General features: G+C 36.6%; 1 protein-coding gene across 1 annotated transcript; it reads left to right on the top strand.

Moving 5' to 3' along the window:
* Positions 1-303: 303 nt before the first annotated feature.
* Positions 304-14,615, top strand: ssrp1b (structure specific recognition protein 1b). The gene is made up of 18 exons (XM_058381817.1): positions 304-406; positions 1,041-1,134; positions 2,238-2,423; positions 2,506-2,611; positions 2,905-3,098; positions 4,111-4,211; positions 4,372-4,501; positions 5,705-5,808; positions 6,024-6,152; positions 6,290-6,511; positions 7,359-7,431; positions 9,794-9,926; positions 10,011-10,056; positions 10,153-10,273; positions 11,342-11,509; positions 11,794-11,882; positions 12,297-12,468; positions 12,843-14,615. Exons 2-18 carry the CDS (start codon positions 1,081-1,083, stop codon positions 12,906-12,908), a joined length of 2,094 nt encoding a protein of 697 aa, XP_058237800.1. The 5' UTR covers positions 304-406; positions 1,041-1,080; the 3' UTR covers positions 12,909-14,615.
* The last annotated feature ends 4,435 nt before the right edge of the window (positions 14,616-19,050 follow it).

The raw sequence follows: 19,050 nt of genomic DNA, 5'->3' as shown, positions 1-19,050 counted from the left end.
TGTTTAAGTACTGATGTTTATGGTATAGAGGGAGGCAAGTCGTAATCGCTTTCTTTCTAATAAACTTTATAAGCCATTTAACCCGTTATTTGAGTCATTTGAACATTTGTTAAGACATAACCCCTCCAGATTACCTATTTGACTTGGAATACACAGATATAACAATCATTAATCTAATACCAGTGAATATATATATATATATATATATATATATCCAAATTCTAAACCAGGGACAAAAAATGTCAATTCTTAAGCGAGCACAATGAAGAATCGACTCCAAAGCTTCAGACCTGACTCATGATCCCCACTGGCAGAAACCAATGAACCGACTCTTTTTTTTGTGGGATCGACTCCCAATCCTAGGGAACAGGTCTACTGCTGTTTTTATCTCGTTCCCGAAGAAAGAGTAATGCTGATAACATTATCTAACTGTATTATTCTGCCTGTTAATGATTAACGAGCGGAAATGCATTTGATCAATTATTATCGCCGCTTCGGTGTGCCCCTGGGTTATGAACAGAGAAGCTAACATGGGTTGCTCGTAAGCCCCACTGAAATGGCTAAAGAAGCTAGCCTAGCTGCATACTAAACCGTTATTAGCACTAGCTGCGCTGCGTATATTCAGCTAGCTAGCCTGTGGTGTCACTGTATGATGCCGTGAAAGGTTATACCATACTATCCTGTACTATAGAGGGCGAGATCACAGTGAGAGCTATGCTGATCTGAACTCTTACACTTTGGGAATTTTATTCATCCACCTTCACATTGTCACAGAGCATGCACATTGCAGTATATCATCACTTCTGTCACATAGTATATAATATTTCCTATATTTACATCAGGTCTAAACATCTGATCTGTTTCACATTTTTCTACCCTGACAGTTTCCACATATGATTCCCAGTATAAGTGGTTTTACCAGCCCAGCCCCACCATAAATCATCTTTAACCTGCTCATGGACCTCTTAAAAGCAGAAATGTTATTAAAAAAAAGTCAAGCACTGACATGAACGCTGATTTCTTTTCTCTTACTGGTGCAGATTGTGATCATTGCTGGGACGTGAGAGAGAAGTCGCTGTCATGACTGACGTTCTGGAGTTTAGTGACATTTACCAGGAGGTCAAGGGTTCCTGGGTGAGTAAAAGGTCTTGTAAAGGTTCATATGTAGTTAACTCAACGAATCTTGTGAAGGAGGCTGAAATAATTTATCGAAAAATGTAAAAAAAATAAAAAAAAATTAACTGGGCATTTCTTTAGATTGTTTTCTAAGATTTTGCATTTTCTTCTTAAATTCTCTTTTATTATACTTTTTTAACTGTTGAAAACGTTAATGGATGTATAATTATGTTACTGTTTGTAAAGCAGCATATGTGACACCTCAAGAAGGGACTGTGTTTGGGAGATGTTCAACATATATGTTCAACAAAAAATAATTTATTGTTCATTTGGTTAAGTTTTTGTCCATTTTGCAAGGATTTATTTATGCAGCATTTATGGAAGGAGTCTCCAGGGTCAGTCAGAGGTGAAGTTGGAACTGTGTGGTTTCAGATATGGGGAACATTTTTGCGATTTCAGGCTTTTGTCAATATATTAAATTCTAGAAAGAGAAAAGAAGTCAGGTTGGTACAGGAACAGTTTTATGTATAATATATATAATTTTTTATGTATATATATATATATATATATATATATTTTATAAGCTTTTATAACACAAATGATAAAAGGGCTAAATTGTTTCACAGACATTTCACATCATTAAATGTACTAACTGTAAAAGGATAGAAAGTATAATGTAATTATTTAATAAATAAACACTTTCACTGTTGTTATTGGAAAATAAAGCAGGGCAGTAACAGTAGCTCTGCTGTGTGTGGGTCATATCACATCACCCTGTCAAAATTTCCATTAACAGCATCCCCCCCAAGTATTTTATTACCTGAATTTTGATCCTCATACGTCATACAGTATTATTATTAGTCAGATACATTATGTTAAACACTGCTGACTTGCCATGAAAATATATAGTAATGTAATAACATATTTATGAAGTTATAGTTACAAGAGAAGTTATAGACACAGAAGTTATAGAGTGTTTGTTAAAAGTAGAGAACAAGGCAGGGAGCTTTGTTTTGAATTTTTTATATCTTGTTAAAAACAAAAATCTACATGATAAAATTCCATTGGTTTACGCTAATGGACTCTTTGTCTTGCTTTTCCAATTCTGTTCCTTGCCGTAGAATGATGGGCGTCTGCGATTCAGTAAGCAGATGGTGGTGTATAAAAGCAGTAAGACAGGCAAAGTGGACAGTATCCCCGTCCCAGAGCTCAGTCAGGCCCAGTGGAGGAGAGTCTGCCTGGGCCACGGCATCAAACTGTCCACCACCACCGGACACATTTACAAATACGATGGCTTCAAAGATGCTGTGAGTCTAAAGGATGTAGCGCCTGAAAGCAGACACATTTTATAAGTCTAACTTTACTTTTGTGTCTTTTTGGTTTTAACAGGACTTTGAAAAAATATCTGAGTATTTCAAAGATAATTACAAAGTGGAGCTGACTGAAAAAGACATGTGTGTGAAAGGCTGGAACTGGGGCACTGCTAAATTCAACGGTCAGCAAAGCTTCTAATTGTTTGATTTAATTATTCCATATTATTTCATAATAGGCAAGGTTAATGTCAAGGTAACATTTTAGAAATGCAAAGTGTGAGTGTTATACAGCATCACTGTAGAATAATTGATTCCGATTGGTCGGAAGGTGTTCATTTATTTTCTGTATGTTTTGGGGTATGCTGTTATTGGGAAATAATCAACTTCAGTGTGACAACCATAAACGTAGGCATGAATGATATTTTCATATTACACCATTGTCCATTTGTGTTTTATTCCTGCATGTTATGTTTAGGCCCATTGCTGTCATTTGACGTAAGTGACACTCCTGTGTTTGAGATCCCGCTGTCCAGTGTATCCCAGTGTACCACTGGAAAAAATGAAGTCACTCTAGAGTTTCATCAGAATGATGATACAGAGGTGTCGCTCATGGAGGTGCGTTTTTATGTCCCACCCTCTACAGGAGATGAGGGGGCGGACCCAGTAGAGGTGAGTGTGTGTGTGTAGGTAAATTAGGCAAAATTTAGTTCTTATATGTCCCCATGGTTTTATTTGAACCGCACTATTGCTAAAGCAGGCATTTTATCCCCTGTGATAAAATTTGACGTTAATAGTTTTCCTACTATGACCAGTAGATAGCTCACTTTTCCACCAAAAGGAGGCAATGAAACAAAATTCTATTACAGTGTGAACTGAGTGTTAAAGAAAACCCTTCCGTTGCAGCTAGCTTCAGGGTTATTATTACAGCAGGAACATTTTAATTAAGGATTTGAATTATTCATATAATCAATACAGTTATTGATACATCATCATACTGGATACACATAAGGTAAATATTTAATATGCAATCATTTAAAGACCATTTACTGAATTTGCACTTTGTAGTTTCAGTCACTGAACTTTACAATGATGCATTTTTAATATTATGTGTAAAAAAAAATGCTGCTAGATAATGTGTGTTTTGTTGAATAATTCTTTCTTGTTTGCTATCTAATCAAGTCTGTAAATGTGTCTGCATGAAATTTCTACGAGCAAGAGGATATATTCCAGCCATAATGGTCAAATATCCAGAGTTTGAATATGGAATATGACACCACTTGCATGCACATAATCCAGACATATAGTTAGTGTAAAGTGTGTGTGCTTCCTACAGTCTCTGCAGCAGAATCAGCAGAATACACACACTGCAGTGGATAGAGTCTCATAGCTGTTATAGCACTTAAACATATATATGTTTTATTTAGGTGGAATTGTATGCAATAGATGATTGACTACAACAGGAGTTCTATTCTAAAATTAGGAACAGAGAAAAATGAGACAAAATGCAATCAAAAAATAACATCTTTATATTCATAGTTATATGTATAATATAATTTTGATTAGTATCATTTTGAGTATTTTATCTTAGGATTTTAGTTAGCTAACAATCTAAACTATACACACCATGATACACTATAATATTAAGATAATAAATGGTGTACTGTGCTGTTTTCTTTTTTAGGCATTTGCCCAGAATGTTCTTTCTAAGGCAGATGTGATTCAGGCTACAGGAGACGCTGTGTGTATTTTCCGAGAGCTGCAGTGTCTCACACCCAGGGGAAGGTACACAAATACATAAATACATACACGCTTACAAACACAAATACCATGCTTCACCCATTTTTATGTCAGATGTTCCACTTGAAAAATTCAGAATAATGTGTTAAGATTAAGTTTGAATTGCTTTGGTGGAGTGAAACGTCTTGTTACTCTCTCTGGGCAGGTATGATATACGTATCTACCCCACCTTCCTGCATCTGCATGGTAAGACATTTGACTATAAGATCCCCTACACAACAGTGCTGCGTCTCTTCCTGCTCCCTCACAAAGACCAGAGACAGATGTTCTTTGTGGTGAGTGAAGGGTCTGAAAGTATTTTCTGCTCTAATTTATGACAAGCCCTCTTGTTCTAGAGGATAAGCAAAATGCTTTTTCTTGGTACACAATGATGGTGCAGATGTAAAAAAGGAGTAAAAATCTGGATATATATGGATATATATTGTCAATATTGTACATAAAGAAAAAAAAATACATGTACATAAACGATGCATAAACATAAATCATTTACAATAAATGAGCATATCAATGGTTGAAATTGTTTTCCTCTATGTGTGTCAGTGTGTGTGTGTTTTCAACCTATGATTTTATGATAAGAGCCACAATAATGTAGATAGTATTTAATAATAATTTAATAATAAAAAACATTTAGAGGTTAGGCACTGATTCAATACCCAGTGTCAGTATCAGGCCAATATTAGCAAAAATGTCGAGGATATCGGAGAAAATATATCAGATAACAGATCCTGCAGCAAATGGCAAAGCTTGGAATTGGATTTGTAAAAGAAAAGTTTTTTTATACCTGGAAATGTTTGCATATGGAGAGACTTTTGTTGGGATTGATTTAATTACGTCTATACTGTATTCTATTTTCAGTGATTTCTGAGGGAAACCATGTAGTGCTTAGGTTGTGTTATTTTAAAGCATGGTAGTTTTTAAAGAAAAACGGTGATTGCAGCTTAATTATACGCAAAAAAGTACCGCATTTTTTAGCTGTGATGTAGTGATTTCACAAAGTTTTATCTTTCCTGTTTCTGAAGTAATTTAGAATTTAATGTAAACTCTAATGTAAGGAAAATTTAATGTAAACTCTCCATTATATGTTATTTAATATAAGTGAATTTTGTTTTGGATTAATTGGTAATAATCCTTTCCGTTTGGCTGTAGAGTGACAGGAAATGTGGGGGAAATGTTATGGAAAATGTGGAGTATGGAGAGCACGGGTTACATAAAGTTCACTACACACTTCTGCAAATAATGCTAGTTGCTGCCTCATCATTGGGATTCAACTTTAAAAGTTTCATACCAGATTGTGTCAACTGTATACAAAAACCCCAGAAGTTCACTATTCATGGCCTTTCTTTGGAAATAGTACAGAAATGGATGAAGGCTGATACAACCGTTGTAAGCAGTGGTTCTGAGGCTTTCGGAGCTCAAAACTCTTTTAGCTTTTTATATTTTTCTCACTGTTTTCTCACTTCTTATCTCTGCTTTAACAGATCAGTCTGGATCCACCCATTAAACAGGGACAAACCCGCTACCACTTTCTCATCCTGCTATTTTCCAAGGACGAGGACATCAACCTCACCCTCAACATGAGCGAGTGAGTGAGCGAGAGTTGGAGAGTTGGAGGAAAGAGTAAGATGAAAAACTTTAAAACCCGAATGTGGTTCATAAGAGACATGCTAAGTTAGAACATGATTGACAGACAACCAAGACATGGACAAAGAAGATGCATTAAAGAGAGTTGTTCAATAAAGACTTCATTTTTGAGAGCAGTCGTAAATGCTCTTGTGGTGACTTTTCTCTCCATTGCAGGGAAGAGGTAGAGAGGCGATTTGAAGGAAAGCTGACTAAGAACATGTCAGGCTCGCTGTATGAGATGGTCAGCAGGGTTATGAAGGCTCTCGTCAACAGGAAGATCACAGTGCCTGGAAACTTTCAGGGGTAACACAGACACAGCACACATGCAAACACACAACTCACTTACAGTCTTACAATTCAGTTAGCACTATTATGTAAACTAGGTATGTCGTACTCCTGTAGCCATATTAATCATTCATTTCTTTCTGTCTCTTTACAAGTCACTCTGGGGCACAGTGTATCACTTGCTCCTATAAGGCCAGCTCAGGTTTGCTGTATCCACTGGAGAGGGGCTTCATCTACGTTCACAAGCCTCCGGTGCACTTGCGCTTCGAGGAGATCGCTTGTGTGAACTTCGCCAGAGGCACCACAACCACACGCTCCTTTGATTTTGAAATTGAGACGAAACAGGGCAGCCAGTACACATTCAGCAGCATTGAGAGGTAGAAAGCCATTTCCCATGATCACAGTTATCTCTTCAAATATGTGATGTTTCAGTATTACAGAAGTCATGCTTTGTCATTGGTCAGTTTCACAGCTGGTCTTAAAAAGAAATACCAACCTACTTTTTAACCTAATCTTTGTCTAACACATCTATAGCATTTTAGTATATACCTATATACTATATATCTATAGTATATATATCTATATACTATATATCTTAGTATATAGTATATATCTACTTTTCAGTCTCCTGAGTGGTTCAGCTAAAAAGTGTCACAAAGGATGCCACAGCCATCCATGGCCAGGAGCCAGTCAAGCAAAATTGCCTGTGCTCTCTGTCCAGGATGAGTGGCATCCTCCCTCAATTATCACTCACTCGTATTCTTATGATGGAAGCCTACAAGCAGTTGGAAATATGCGACTATACTGTATAATGCGATCTAATTTAATTCAATCTACTCCAGTGTTTATTACATTTTTCTATTACCATTGAGTGTTGTCTTCAGTGTAAAATATTGCAGTTCTCTTTACAATACCTCTCAATGGGTATAAGATTTAGTAGCATGATTTTGATTTTATATCCGTCACACCAAACTAATATTACAACTGATCATAAATGAGTAATTTTAGCCAGGCTTGATTTAATACTGCAAGACCTTACTGTAATTATAAAACTAAACAATACAAGACACTTATGCAGACATATGCAAGGTAATTATTTACTCACTACCTTTACATACATTTAAGCACTATTACAGTCAGTACTGATGCCAAGCTGAGAACATGCACTGCTTTAATGTGCTGCCTGTTCAACCCACTGCTCTCTTCTTCTATCCCTTCTTTTAGAGAAGAGTACGGAAAGTTGTTTGATTTTGTCAATGCTAAGAAACTCAGCATCAAGAACAGAGGCTTTAAAGAGGTAGGTCATTTAGAGTCCAGCGTACCATTCCCATGCATCATACACTGATCAGGCATAACATTATGAGCACTGACAGGTGAAGTGAATAACATTGATTATCATTATGTTGATTATCTCCTCATCATGGCACCTGTTAGTGGGTGGGATATATTAGGCAGCAAGTGAACATTTTGTCCTCAAAGTTGATGTGTTAGAAGCAGGAAAAAGTAAAGATTTGAGCAAGTTTCATAAGGGCCAAATTGTAATGGCTAGATGACCGGATCAGAGCATCTCCAAAACTGCAGCTCTTCTGGCGTGTTCCCGGTCTGCAGTGGTCAGTATCTATCAAAAGTATCCTTTAAGTCCTGTTAGTATCCTTTAAGTCCTTTAAGTATCCTTCAAGTCCTGTAAGTTGCGAGGTGGGGGCCATGGAGGACCCACCTCACAACTTACAGGACTTAAAGGATCTGCTAGTAACATCTTGGTTCCAGACCACAGCACACCTTCAGGGATCTAGTGGAGTCCATGCCTCAATGGGTCAGGGCTGTTTTGGCAGCAAATAGGGGACTAACACAATATTAGGGAAGTGGTCATAATGTTATGCCTGATCAGTGTATATCAGTCATATCTTCAGAATGTTTGTTGTCTTCATTAGATCAACTCATTCTCCTTTGTGTCTTTGTGTTGTGTGTGTGTACCTTTGTGTTCCTGTAGAAAAAGGTTGGTACGAACCTTGTAGTTTGAGTGCTCCTTTAATCAAATGTTTGCTATGCATTCATTTATGAGAGTAAATAACAGCAAGATGTGTCTTCTGATATAGAGTGACTGCAGCACCTTCAAGTCCTCATTAGTATGAAATTATATTTTCCACGTCTTCGATTTTCATGGTTTCATTTCAGGTTACATTGTCTCACATTTTAGGCTGCAAAATTTGACCTCAATTGCTGGATAAAGGTCAATAGGGTAAGACAGGAGTCACTAGGGTGTGCACTAAAATGTTAGCTACTTATAGTTGAACTAGTATACACTGAAACAAGTTAATACAAAGAATTTCTTCCAAAAGCAATAAGCCACTGTATATGCATACGAAACACGTGCCAAAAATGTTTGTGTGAATGGGCTCTTAGCATGTGTCACGTCCGGGCGCCCCCACCCTGTGTGGGGCTCGAACCTGAACCTAGTGGTGCGTGCGCCGGCACGCCATAGAGACAGACCCATACACGGAATTCAAAGAACGTTGACTTAGACAGACATGGGGAAGACTAACCTAATCACATAGACACAACATGGCATGAACTAAACTTAAACAAACAAAACCCTGGACATGAACTTGGACATCACTCTAACCAGAACATAGCACATTAAACACAGACCATTCACCAATGACCGAAAAAAACACAGGTACGCAAGGATCCCTATTTATAGGGTTAAACATTAAGGTTAAATGGGGAACCGGTGATACAACAGGATAGAGAACAATGGGAAAGGCGTGGCACAAAATACACACAAAGAAGCAGACTTCTGAGATTCACCTGCCAGCGCCCTCTCAGGGCCTGACAGGGAACTGTCCAGCTGTTCCAGACAGCATGAGCAATTTGCTATGAACCTGTGATTTGAATGACCCTTCTGTGCTACTCTCAGAGCTGCTGTTATAGAAAATTTATTACCAACTACTGTCCAAACCCTGCAAGTTGGTGTTTATTTGATTTGAGCTCCCAGGTTGCATGAAAGTGTTTGCCCCATAACCTCTCTGTATAGGAAAATACTACTCTCTGTCAATCACATAGTGAAATAGCCAAACATAGGCATCTTTGAGTGAATATATGTGGAAGGGGGCTAGCTAGCACTTTCTACTATGTGCGTTATGCAGTTTGAAATGGTGTGGTTGGCTGGCTTAACATGTCTCAGAGGAAGCATGTGATAACCTTCAGGCCAAAAAAGGAGAAAACTGCAGGAAAAAACTACATTTGATATTGCAAATGATTTAAAATATACATCTTTAGTTCGAGGATACCTGCAGATGCACTTTGATGTTATGTGAAACACTCAGGTGCACAATTTGCTTGGTCTTGATTACTTTGGGTTGCAATAGTTGTGTTCAAAACACACAGAGTTTTCAGACTTGTAACACATGCACCAATGGACATTAAAAGTGTATATCAAGGAACATGTACTAACAGGTTTATGACCACAACCATTGATTGAGGGTTTGGAAAAGACTGTGGGACCACTGTGTGTGAATAATAGTAAGAATGGCTGTAATGTGTGTTATTGTTGATTGGGTAAGGTGGCTTTAGTGTGGAAATGACTAACCTTGAGATTGAATGCATTTCCGAATGTTTGAACAGTCATGATGCAATTGATTTCATTTCCATGATGGTAGGGTATGAAGGTCAGAGAAGACATGTACAGTGACTCAGATGAGGATCAGCATGACGCGTACCTGGAGCGCATGAAGCAGGAGGGGAAGATCCGTGAGGAGGCCAACGACAGTGATGACTCAGAGGCTGGCAGCGGTGAGTGACAGCTAACCTAGCTAATTATGCAAGCCATGTATATGATTGTAAGGGTCTGAATGCTGACATGCTCTCTCATCACAGATGAATCATTTAACCCTGGAGATGAAGATGATGATGTCGCGGAAGAGTATGTGGCTTTGAATAATTACCCTATTACCCAACTTGAACATTTTTACCATTGATTTACAGTAGTGGGTGGGTTAACTGAATCTGTGTGTTTCAGGTATGACAGTAAAGCCTCAGCCAGTGAAAGTAGTGCTGAAGGTGCAGACAGTGAAGAAGACAAAAAGAAGAAACCAGTCAAGAAAGCCAAAACTGTGAAGGAGGGAAAGCACAAAAAGGAGGTGAAGGCAGAGGGCATGTAGGCGTTACATAGATAAAATCACTCTACACAACAGGAAGCATTGCGGTGGAGTTAGCCTCATAAGTGTATACAGTCTAACAGTGCTCACACCTTTCATATGTGTTTTAGTGTAGTTATTGAATAATTCATAGCAGTTACTGAAGGATATGCTTAAAAAATGCTTTTAAATTAGTACTGGACATGTGACGTGTTTTTGTGTCATAAAATATTGTGTAGTTTCTGGGTACACTACATTATTTTACATAAATATGCCCATTTTATGCCTACTTTTTGTATTTTTAGTAGAAAAAAGATTTCCCTAAATGTAATATTTCCATCCATCCATTCATTTTCTATACCCACTTTATTCCTTATTAGGGTCACGGGGGTCTGCTGGAGCCTATCCCAGCACACATTAGGCGAAAGGCAGGGGTACACCCTGGACAGGTCGCCAGTCTATCGCAGGGCCACATATAGACAGACAACCACACACACTCACTCCTATTGGGCAATTTAGAATTGCCAATCAACCTACAGTTTTAAGGCAAACTACAGTTTAATAGAAATGTTCAACAATAGTTTTATTTTTTTACTGCTCAACATAGTAAATAAGTGGCACCCAAAAATTTTGCAAATGCATTAATTTTGTAGGCATCTTCAAATTTCTGTAGAATAGCTAAGATTTTTTGCATATGTTATATTATATATGATCCTACTGCGTAAGGATTTGATATATTAACATGCGTACTGTGGATGTTTTGTGTTTGTTAACTTTTTTTGTTTAACCCTTTTGTCAAATCTATGTCAAGCTACTAATTATTAGAGAAAATAATTGTGTTGTTTGGGTGACTGAATCTCAAGGGTGACAAAAACATTGAGGCCCTCAATTACTGAGGTACCAGGGTACAAAAGAAGACAGAAATAAAAAAAAAAAAGACAATTTATAGGCAGTTGATATCTAATAGTCTGAAAAGAAGCATATGCTGATGGAGCATTAATAAATTTTACCAGCAAAGAGTTAGTGTTTAATACGAGTTTAATCTTCTATATATTTCATGGACATGTGCAGAAGAAGACGAAGGACAGCAGCGCCCCCAAGAGGCCAATGAGTGCTTATATGCTGTGGCTCAATTCCAGCAGAGATCGCATTAAATCTGAAAACCCTGGCATCTCAGTCACTGAGATTTTAAAGAAGGCTGGTGAGATGTGGAAGCAGCTGAGCAAAGACAAGAAAGAGGTGATCATCCTGTTTCATGCTGATGTTTTCATGCTGTGTTTAAATGAGTGAATATTTTGGGAGTGGATTGATTTCATTATCAGATTTAAGTCCCAGGCAGTGCATAAAAAAGAGAAACTTCTGAGCGCTGTCCTTGATGTGCTTAAGCACTTTTAAGGTCTTTCCCACAAAAGACCTTAACATGCTCCAAATGAAAATGTTGTCATGTTCACATTTTCAAAGATTGTTTGAATTCTATTTGCTAAATTTTTTATCTATGTGTCACTGTATTCACTTTTTGACAGGAGTGGGAAGGGAAAGCTGAGGAAGCAAAGAAAGAATATGAGCGAGCGATGAAAGAGTACAGAGAAAACAGTGGAGGCACCTCAAAAAAGTACTTCACACAATCTGTTCAAAAAACTTTTTAGTCAAAGTTGGCTTCTTAAAATAATTACTACTACATACCCTCACATTATACTCACAGTTTAACTCCAGATAAGACAAAAGACCCAAAGTTTGGATTAGTGTTTAGTCTAAGACAATGACAAAACATCAGCTTTGATCCAGATGTAGTTATTCACAGTGTATTAGGGATGTTCAGTATTAGTATTCAGTATTATTTTTCTACTGAAATCCTGCAATAATCCAAATGAACAGTCTAACACACATATCTCTGACCATGCTAATATGGCTTTAATGGACAAGGCACTGTGATAGCTTATAATAACTGTAATGATCTGTAATGGGGAAATAACCATGACTCATTTCTCATTTGCTGTGTATTATTTTTCCCTTTTTTTCCATGAAGGCCAAGAAAGAAGGGAGGAAAGAGTGACGAGAGAAAGAAAAAGAAGTTAGGTGGAGGGAGGGAACGAGAGAAGAGCAGGACAGCCGGAAATGACAGCTTTAAGAGTCCAGAGTTCATCTCAAGTGAGGAGAGTTCGTCCGAGTCCAACCATGGAAAAGGCCGTAAGCGCAAGGTTGGAACACACACACACACAATGTTAATGCTAAGCTTAATTTTAGGTGGAGGGTTTTTTAAAACCTGAAATTTAACCGTAATAAAGAAAAGAAAATAATTGGCTGTCTTATTTTGAAAAAAGTCTGCTGAAAAAGTGTTCAATGTGTAACTGCATCAATTATGTAATTAATTATGATCAATATACAGACAAGTGTGGTAAAAGTTAATTCCGCCTTTTAAACATCTGTCAGTCAATGTCTGAAAGTCTCATAATAACTCTGATGCCAAGAAAAGGACCATCACCTGTTGCTGAAAATGTTCTGTTGCTGAAAATGCTGCTTTTCTCAAGCAGACTAATTGTCTACTGTTTGCCTGTGTCTTGACACACACCAGGGCTCGGATAATGAAGAGAAACAAGCGAGCAGCACTCCCAGCTCAGAGGAGTCTGGCTCAGACTGAGAAACGCAGCGAAATACAGCATGAAGGAAAGAGACAGGATAATGGAGTCATCCTGGCCTGTCCCTTAAGAACCCGTGTGTTTTCTTTTACATATTCTTTCTCTGAAAAATGTTATGCATTTCTATATAACACACAATAACGTGTATTACTGGCTAACCTGCTTAACTTTGATGTTTCTAGCAAGTAGCATATGTTATGTGAATACATTGGGGTCCAAAACTTCTCGGTCACTATTTAAATTTAAGCAAATGTGTGATAATCACCATGTTAACCCAGTTTTATCCCTTCCACTGAAGCATGTGTTTAGGCGACACTGCATGGATCAGGTTTTACACAAAATTCTGTAGTCTGTGTCCGCTTGAGTGCACACTTAAGGTGACATGCCAAATACTAAGAAATACCTGTAAATATATTTGACAAAAAAAATTATAATGAATAAATAAAAAAATTAGGAAATCAATGTAAAAAAAAATTAAAACAGAAGCATTTTCACGAGTGCTCTCAGACTTTTGCAACTCACTGTAACTCTTTAAATAGTTTAAATGGGTCTGAGAGTTTTAAACAGGGAAGTTATAGTCAAGTCCTGAAAGGCTTTTCACACAAATTTAGCTCATGAAGGCTTTAGAAATTAAGATCGGAGTCTGATACCCCTCAGGTCTTAGTGTTACTTAAACTGCTTTTACAAAGCTAAAAGTATTATTAGAAAATATTATTATTATTATGTTTTGCTATTGCGTTAAATTCTCCATTCTGATTGGTCAGAAGGTGTTTTATTAATTTTCTAACACAGCACTTTTTTTAAACCAAGTCTTTAGTTTTAAATTCATGCTCATACTCATACTAATATATTATCATTTTATATTAACAATTTACTGGGACTTGTATAGTGGACGTTCAAAACTTTTTTTAAATGTAGATATGAGGTTTCTGTGAGGAGATGTTTATTTAACATTCTTAAGAAGGAGTCCCTGATGCCAGCACTTTGCAACAATCAGAGGTACAGCTGTTCCTTTTCCTTTTTTCAACATGGGACAGAGAGCTTTGCATTTTGAATAACATTTAAGCCGCATTTTTTTTGTCTTATTAAGTTCAAGAGAGAGAAAAAATGAGAGTCTGATAAGAACTGTTTATAATGTAAGTGATAACATGAACTGTCTTGTTTCAGAAACATACAAAAGAAATTGATGTGCCATCGTTTTATGAATATAAAAATTAATAAATGAATGTTTCACAAAGGTTTCACAGCATTAAACCTAACAGAAAACAGGCAAAAAATATGAAGTGTATGCCAGTGTTCAATAAATACAGTTGTAAGCATTGGCATACTGCTGGGATATAAGAGGAATAAAGCACTTCAGGATATATTATAATTGGTAAATAATCAGCTTTAGGGTAGTAACATCACATCACCCTGTCGTTTTAACATTTCCTGTTGTGGTTTATTCTTAAAATGAAGTCTCAAAACAGATAATAATTTATAACAACCCCAAATGCACTTTTGCATCATTGCTGATGATTGTGTTATAAATATATTCTGTAAGTATTTAAGTGTTTTCGTTATTCTGGTGCCCTTGTCATTTTAAACCGATATTTATTGATGCTTGGTGTCAGGTTTTTGTGTGGATGTTCAGTATGAGCCAAAATGTTGCTGTGTTCAGTCCAGTTTTTTGAACAACAGACTGTAAGTTCTCATTAAAACCCTATTTTCTATAAGCAGCCACTCGTTTCTATTCCTTCATCTTTCTGAGTCTGGTGTGGGGTTTTTTATGGTATATTAATTGCATTGTTCTCTGCAGTGTAGTTTGCATCTTGGCTCTGTTCCATGATCAACCACACACATATAAAGCAAACCTTTCTAAACATAATGTCAGTAAGTGGATGCCTCGTTGTGGTTTTTGACAAGGAAAAGTGGAAAGAGTGTTTGGTTATAAGAAGAGCCTGTTTGGAATGTGGTTTGTGAAATATGGGGGGTAAGGAGCAAAACAGGAAGACAAGGAACCAGACGAAGGGAGCGGTCACAGAGGATGGAAAGATTTTAAGGTTGATTGTTGATGCTATGGTTTCAAAGTGGAACCAGAGAGACTATGTTGGAGTTAAAGAGGCAGACAAAGGAGACTGTCAGTGTCCAAGCAAGTGTAACTCGATACTATGCTCACACATGCACACACACATTAGTGCACATTAACTCTGTCTGATCACTCCATTTCGACTCGAACGCTCATGTCCGTTAGGTCAGGGTCTCTGTCCTCACATCACTGAAACTGCTTTTTACTGTTTTACAGTCATTCTCCACTTTTATGCTGACATGGCCTGTCTTAAAGTATTCATCCATGAGCAGTATATATTGCAAGATCTTCACAAGACAACATCCATCTTCCTCATTTATGTTGGAATGGTTTGTTTTATACATGGTGATGAAAGAAAAAAGAGAATTTGACATTCAACATTTCAAGTAAACTAGAAAATTTCTCACAGAGTAGCTGCGGACAATAAAAAGGACAATCTATAGTTTTAAAGTTTTGCTTTAATCAATATTTTTTAGACATCACTGATATCATATAGAGTTTGATCCTCACTAGTAAATCACTGAGTTTGTAGCTGAATTAACATAGAAAGCTGCTTCTCCACATTTTTTGTTGACCTTTTTTTCTGTTAGAATTACAATCTATTTATAGCTATGAAAGCTGTTCAATATTTTAAATATTGAATATTCTGTTAGGTGTATATTTAGGCATATGTCTATTTCTAGGTGTTTATTTAAATGTAAGCAAATGTGTGATTTAAAAAAGGTCCGATTTTTCCTCATGCCACTCACAACTTACAAAATGTGATGGGTTTGATTTAATATACATTGTTAGGTTTTACACATTTGTGCAATTTACACAACTTGTGCAGTCTGTGTCTGGAGTGAACGCTATCATTAAAACAAAAAAGGGACAATTCAAATACTAAGAAACTCTGAAATTTCTATACTGATATTGATATAGATTCTATATTGTACTGAAGGTGACGTCACTAATACAATTTATAACATGAAAATCAATTTATTAAATTACAAAAAAAAGAAAATGCTAAATGGAGGCATTTTTACCTCCCAGACTTTTGGAAGTCACTATATGAAGTACAGACAGTCCCCAATATATGATGCCGCTAATCCATTAAGCCCATTAAAACAAGTAAAAAACAGACTGGGAGTCAATTAATAGAGTTCTTTTTTCCTTTATTACTTTATTGTTCTTCGGTTTATTAAAGAATGATTGATGAATACTGCTGCAGTATCTAAGAAATTTTCCTTAATGGTTATATCAGGATCTGTGTATCTACTAGAAAGAGGTTTATTAGGTTGATTGTGATTAACATTAAGTCAGTGGGTTAACTGTTTGGATATATATTGGGAAAGTTATACTTTTATACACACACTTATACTCTCTCTCTCTCTCTCTCACACACACACACACACCCACACACACAGAATGCAGCTTTGATGTAAGTCATTAAGTGTATGAGTTTATGAAGTGTATTCAGCATAAACCAGACATTTTTGCACATTTTTATTACTTCATTTGTTTAAGCGACTTTATTCACACTTTCCTTTTAATGATTATCACTCATGGTTTGTCTATCATAGATTGTTTAGCATAGGTTTGTCATCCCTGTGCCTATGAGGCCCCTTACACACTTCAGCGTATTTTCTGAAGGTTTAAAATGTTGCGACTGATCTTTCTGTTCCTCTCATATGTTCCGTCAACAAATCCCACATTTCTTATCCACCTTTTCCTTTTTTCTGTCCATTTTTCTCCCAGCTCTTGCTCTCAAACCACTTTGCTCCTTATTGCATTTAATGCAATCTTATTCATCAATTTGTATTGAGTCAAGTCCATTTTCTCTACCACCCCCCTCACACTTTCATTACCTCTGCATCTCTCTCTCTCTCTCTCTCTCTCTCTCTCCTTTGCTCTGTCTCTTCGAAAGCTCTTGTTTCAAGAGAATCAAATCATGATGTGCAGCACTCAGCATAGCTTTTGAATGACCGCAATCATGATCTGTCTATGACCTGCTTATAGTGCTAGTGTCCCAACTTTTCTTGGAACCTGGTGCTTTGGCCTGGTGTGAACATGTTTATGGGAGAAAGAAAGGAAAGAGCCCTTTTGAACTTCCTACATTACGGCAAAACCACAAGCTTAATGGTTATTCTTATGGCCATGTTAAAGGATGACCATTCTGCTCATCACGTGTATTTAATGTATTACAGTTGTTATGTGATCCTTCCTTTTATGTGTGGTAATTTGTAAAATGCCTTAGATACATGTTTCTATTAAATAATTGACTGTATGAATGTCTGTATGGGTATTTGCTTTGGTGGAGTAATTGCAAAAAAACATCTTGTACAAGATGTGCCGCTCGCACTCTGACATTAGTGTCTGTTGGGGAATTATTACTGGATCCATGACTATATCATGTCTGTTTGGAAAAATGACGTTTACTCCTGAAATGCTGAATTAACTGAGATGTCTATGTTTATTCAGTAACCTTTAGTGACTAGAGGATCATACAGTATGTTCTAAAGAAAATCTAATGATCACTTCACTAGATCGTCAATTTTAATTATTTTAAATATTATTAATTATTGATTCAGCTTTGAAGAGCATGACACTGACTGTTACTGATCTAAATTTGTGTGACAGATGTTTAGCTGGCATGTGTACACATTTCCGTGCATCTCTGTGTGTGTGTGTGTGTGTGTGTGTGTGTGTATTTAGCTGCATGTTGCTACCGGGAAGTCTCAAAGAACCACATGCAGATCACATGTCCTAAAGTTTTTGACATCTAACTAGCAAAAGTAAAATTATGGCCAGTCTAACATGGATACCCTGAAGTTTTGCAATTCCCTGTTATAGATGCCCAATGTTTATTCTTTCTTTAATAATAATCTCACCTGGATACTGCTGAGTTGTATCTCAGAACTGCTGCTGTGATCATAAAGACTATTTGGGCTCATCACAGGATTATTATTAACAATATTCTAAACCAAATATTCTCTGGAGGTTAGACCTGTTTGTTTGGAATAATATACTTTTATATATCCTATGGCTTATATGGGTTCCCTTTTGAGTTTAGTTTCTCTCAAGGTTTCATACTTATGTATTCTCCTATTTGGATTTAATTGTTAAACCTAAAAGGAATTTCTTGGTTATACAATTGCACTTTTTGACCATATAGTACATGGATGTAGACAGAAAATTATTTATAAGCACACTATCTGGTGTCTGGTTCAATACTGAGTTTGAGTTTCCTCTTTCACATCTTGTCACAAGGAGTTTTTTTTTCTTGGCCATCGTCACCTCTGGCTTGCACATTAGGGATAAATTTATAACCTGAACATATATATTTCTAAAAAGTCCTTTGGGACTATGTCCATTGTTAAAAACATAATATAAATAAAAACTGAATTTAATTTAATTAAGTCTACTTCAGGATATTGTAAGCATTATGGATCACACAGACAGAATGCTTCATTATGCATTTTAACTCTGAACGTTAATGACCTTTATGGAAAACATTAAACATATATAACTGTGCATTTGCGTTTTGCCTACATTACAGCAAAACCACAAGCTTAATGGTTATTCTTATGGCCATGTTAAAGGATGACCATCCTACTCATCATGTGTATTTAATGTATTATAGTTGTTATGTGAAGATGTGCCTCTCGCACTCTGACATTAGTGTCTGTTGGGGAATTATTACTGGATCCATGACTATATCATGTCTAAATGTTTTTAAAAATGACGTTTACTCCTGAAATGCTGAATTTACTGAGATGTCTATGTTTATTCAGTAACCTTTAGTGAATAGAGGATCATACAGTATGTTCTAAAGGAAATCTAATGATCACTTCACTAGATCGTCAATTTAAATTATTTTAAATATTATTAATTATTGATTCAGCTTTGAAGAGCATGACACTAACTGTTACTGATCTAAATTTGTGTGACAGATGTTTAGCTGGTTTAGAAAGGAGTTCTCACTTTCAATGCAGAACAAAGCCGTTTCAATTCCTGAACTTTGCACATGTATGTAGAGCACATGTCCTAAGTTTAGATAATTTTATCTTTTTGATATCTAACTAGCAAAACTAAAA

This window comes from Hemibagrus wyckioides, linkage group LG03, assembly GCF_019097595.1.
Source record: "Hemibagrus wyckioides isolate EC202008001 linkage group LG03, SWU_Hwy_1.0, whole genome shotgun sequence".
In the NCBI taxonomy this organism is placed as follows: Eukaryota; Metazoa; Chordata; class Actinopteri; order Siluriformes; family Bagridae; genus Hemibagrus; species Hemibagrus wyckioides.
The sequence above is the reverse complement of the archived record's forward strand: the minus strand, read 5'-3'. Positions and strand labels throughout refer to the sequence as shown.

Excerpts from the sequence above, each read along its gene's own strand:
- ssrp1b (XM_058381817.1), top strand. The coding sequence starts at position 1,081 with ATGACTGACGTTCTGGAGTTTAGTGACATTTACCAGGAGGTCAAGGGT. Across the intron at positions 11,883-12,296 it reads AGTGGAGGCACCTCAAAAAA|GCCAAGAAAGAAGGGAGGAA; the intron begins GTACTTCACACA and ends TTTTCCATGAAG. Across the intron at positions 12,469-12,842 it reads GAAAAGGCCGTAAGCGCAAG|GGCTCGGATAATGAAGAGAA; the intron begins GTTGGAACACAC and ends GACACACACCAG.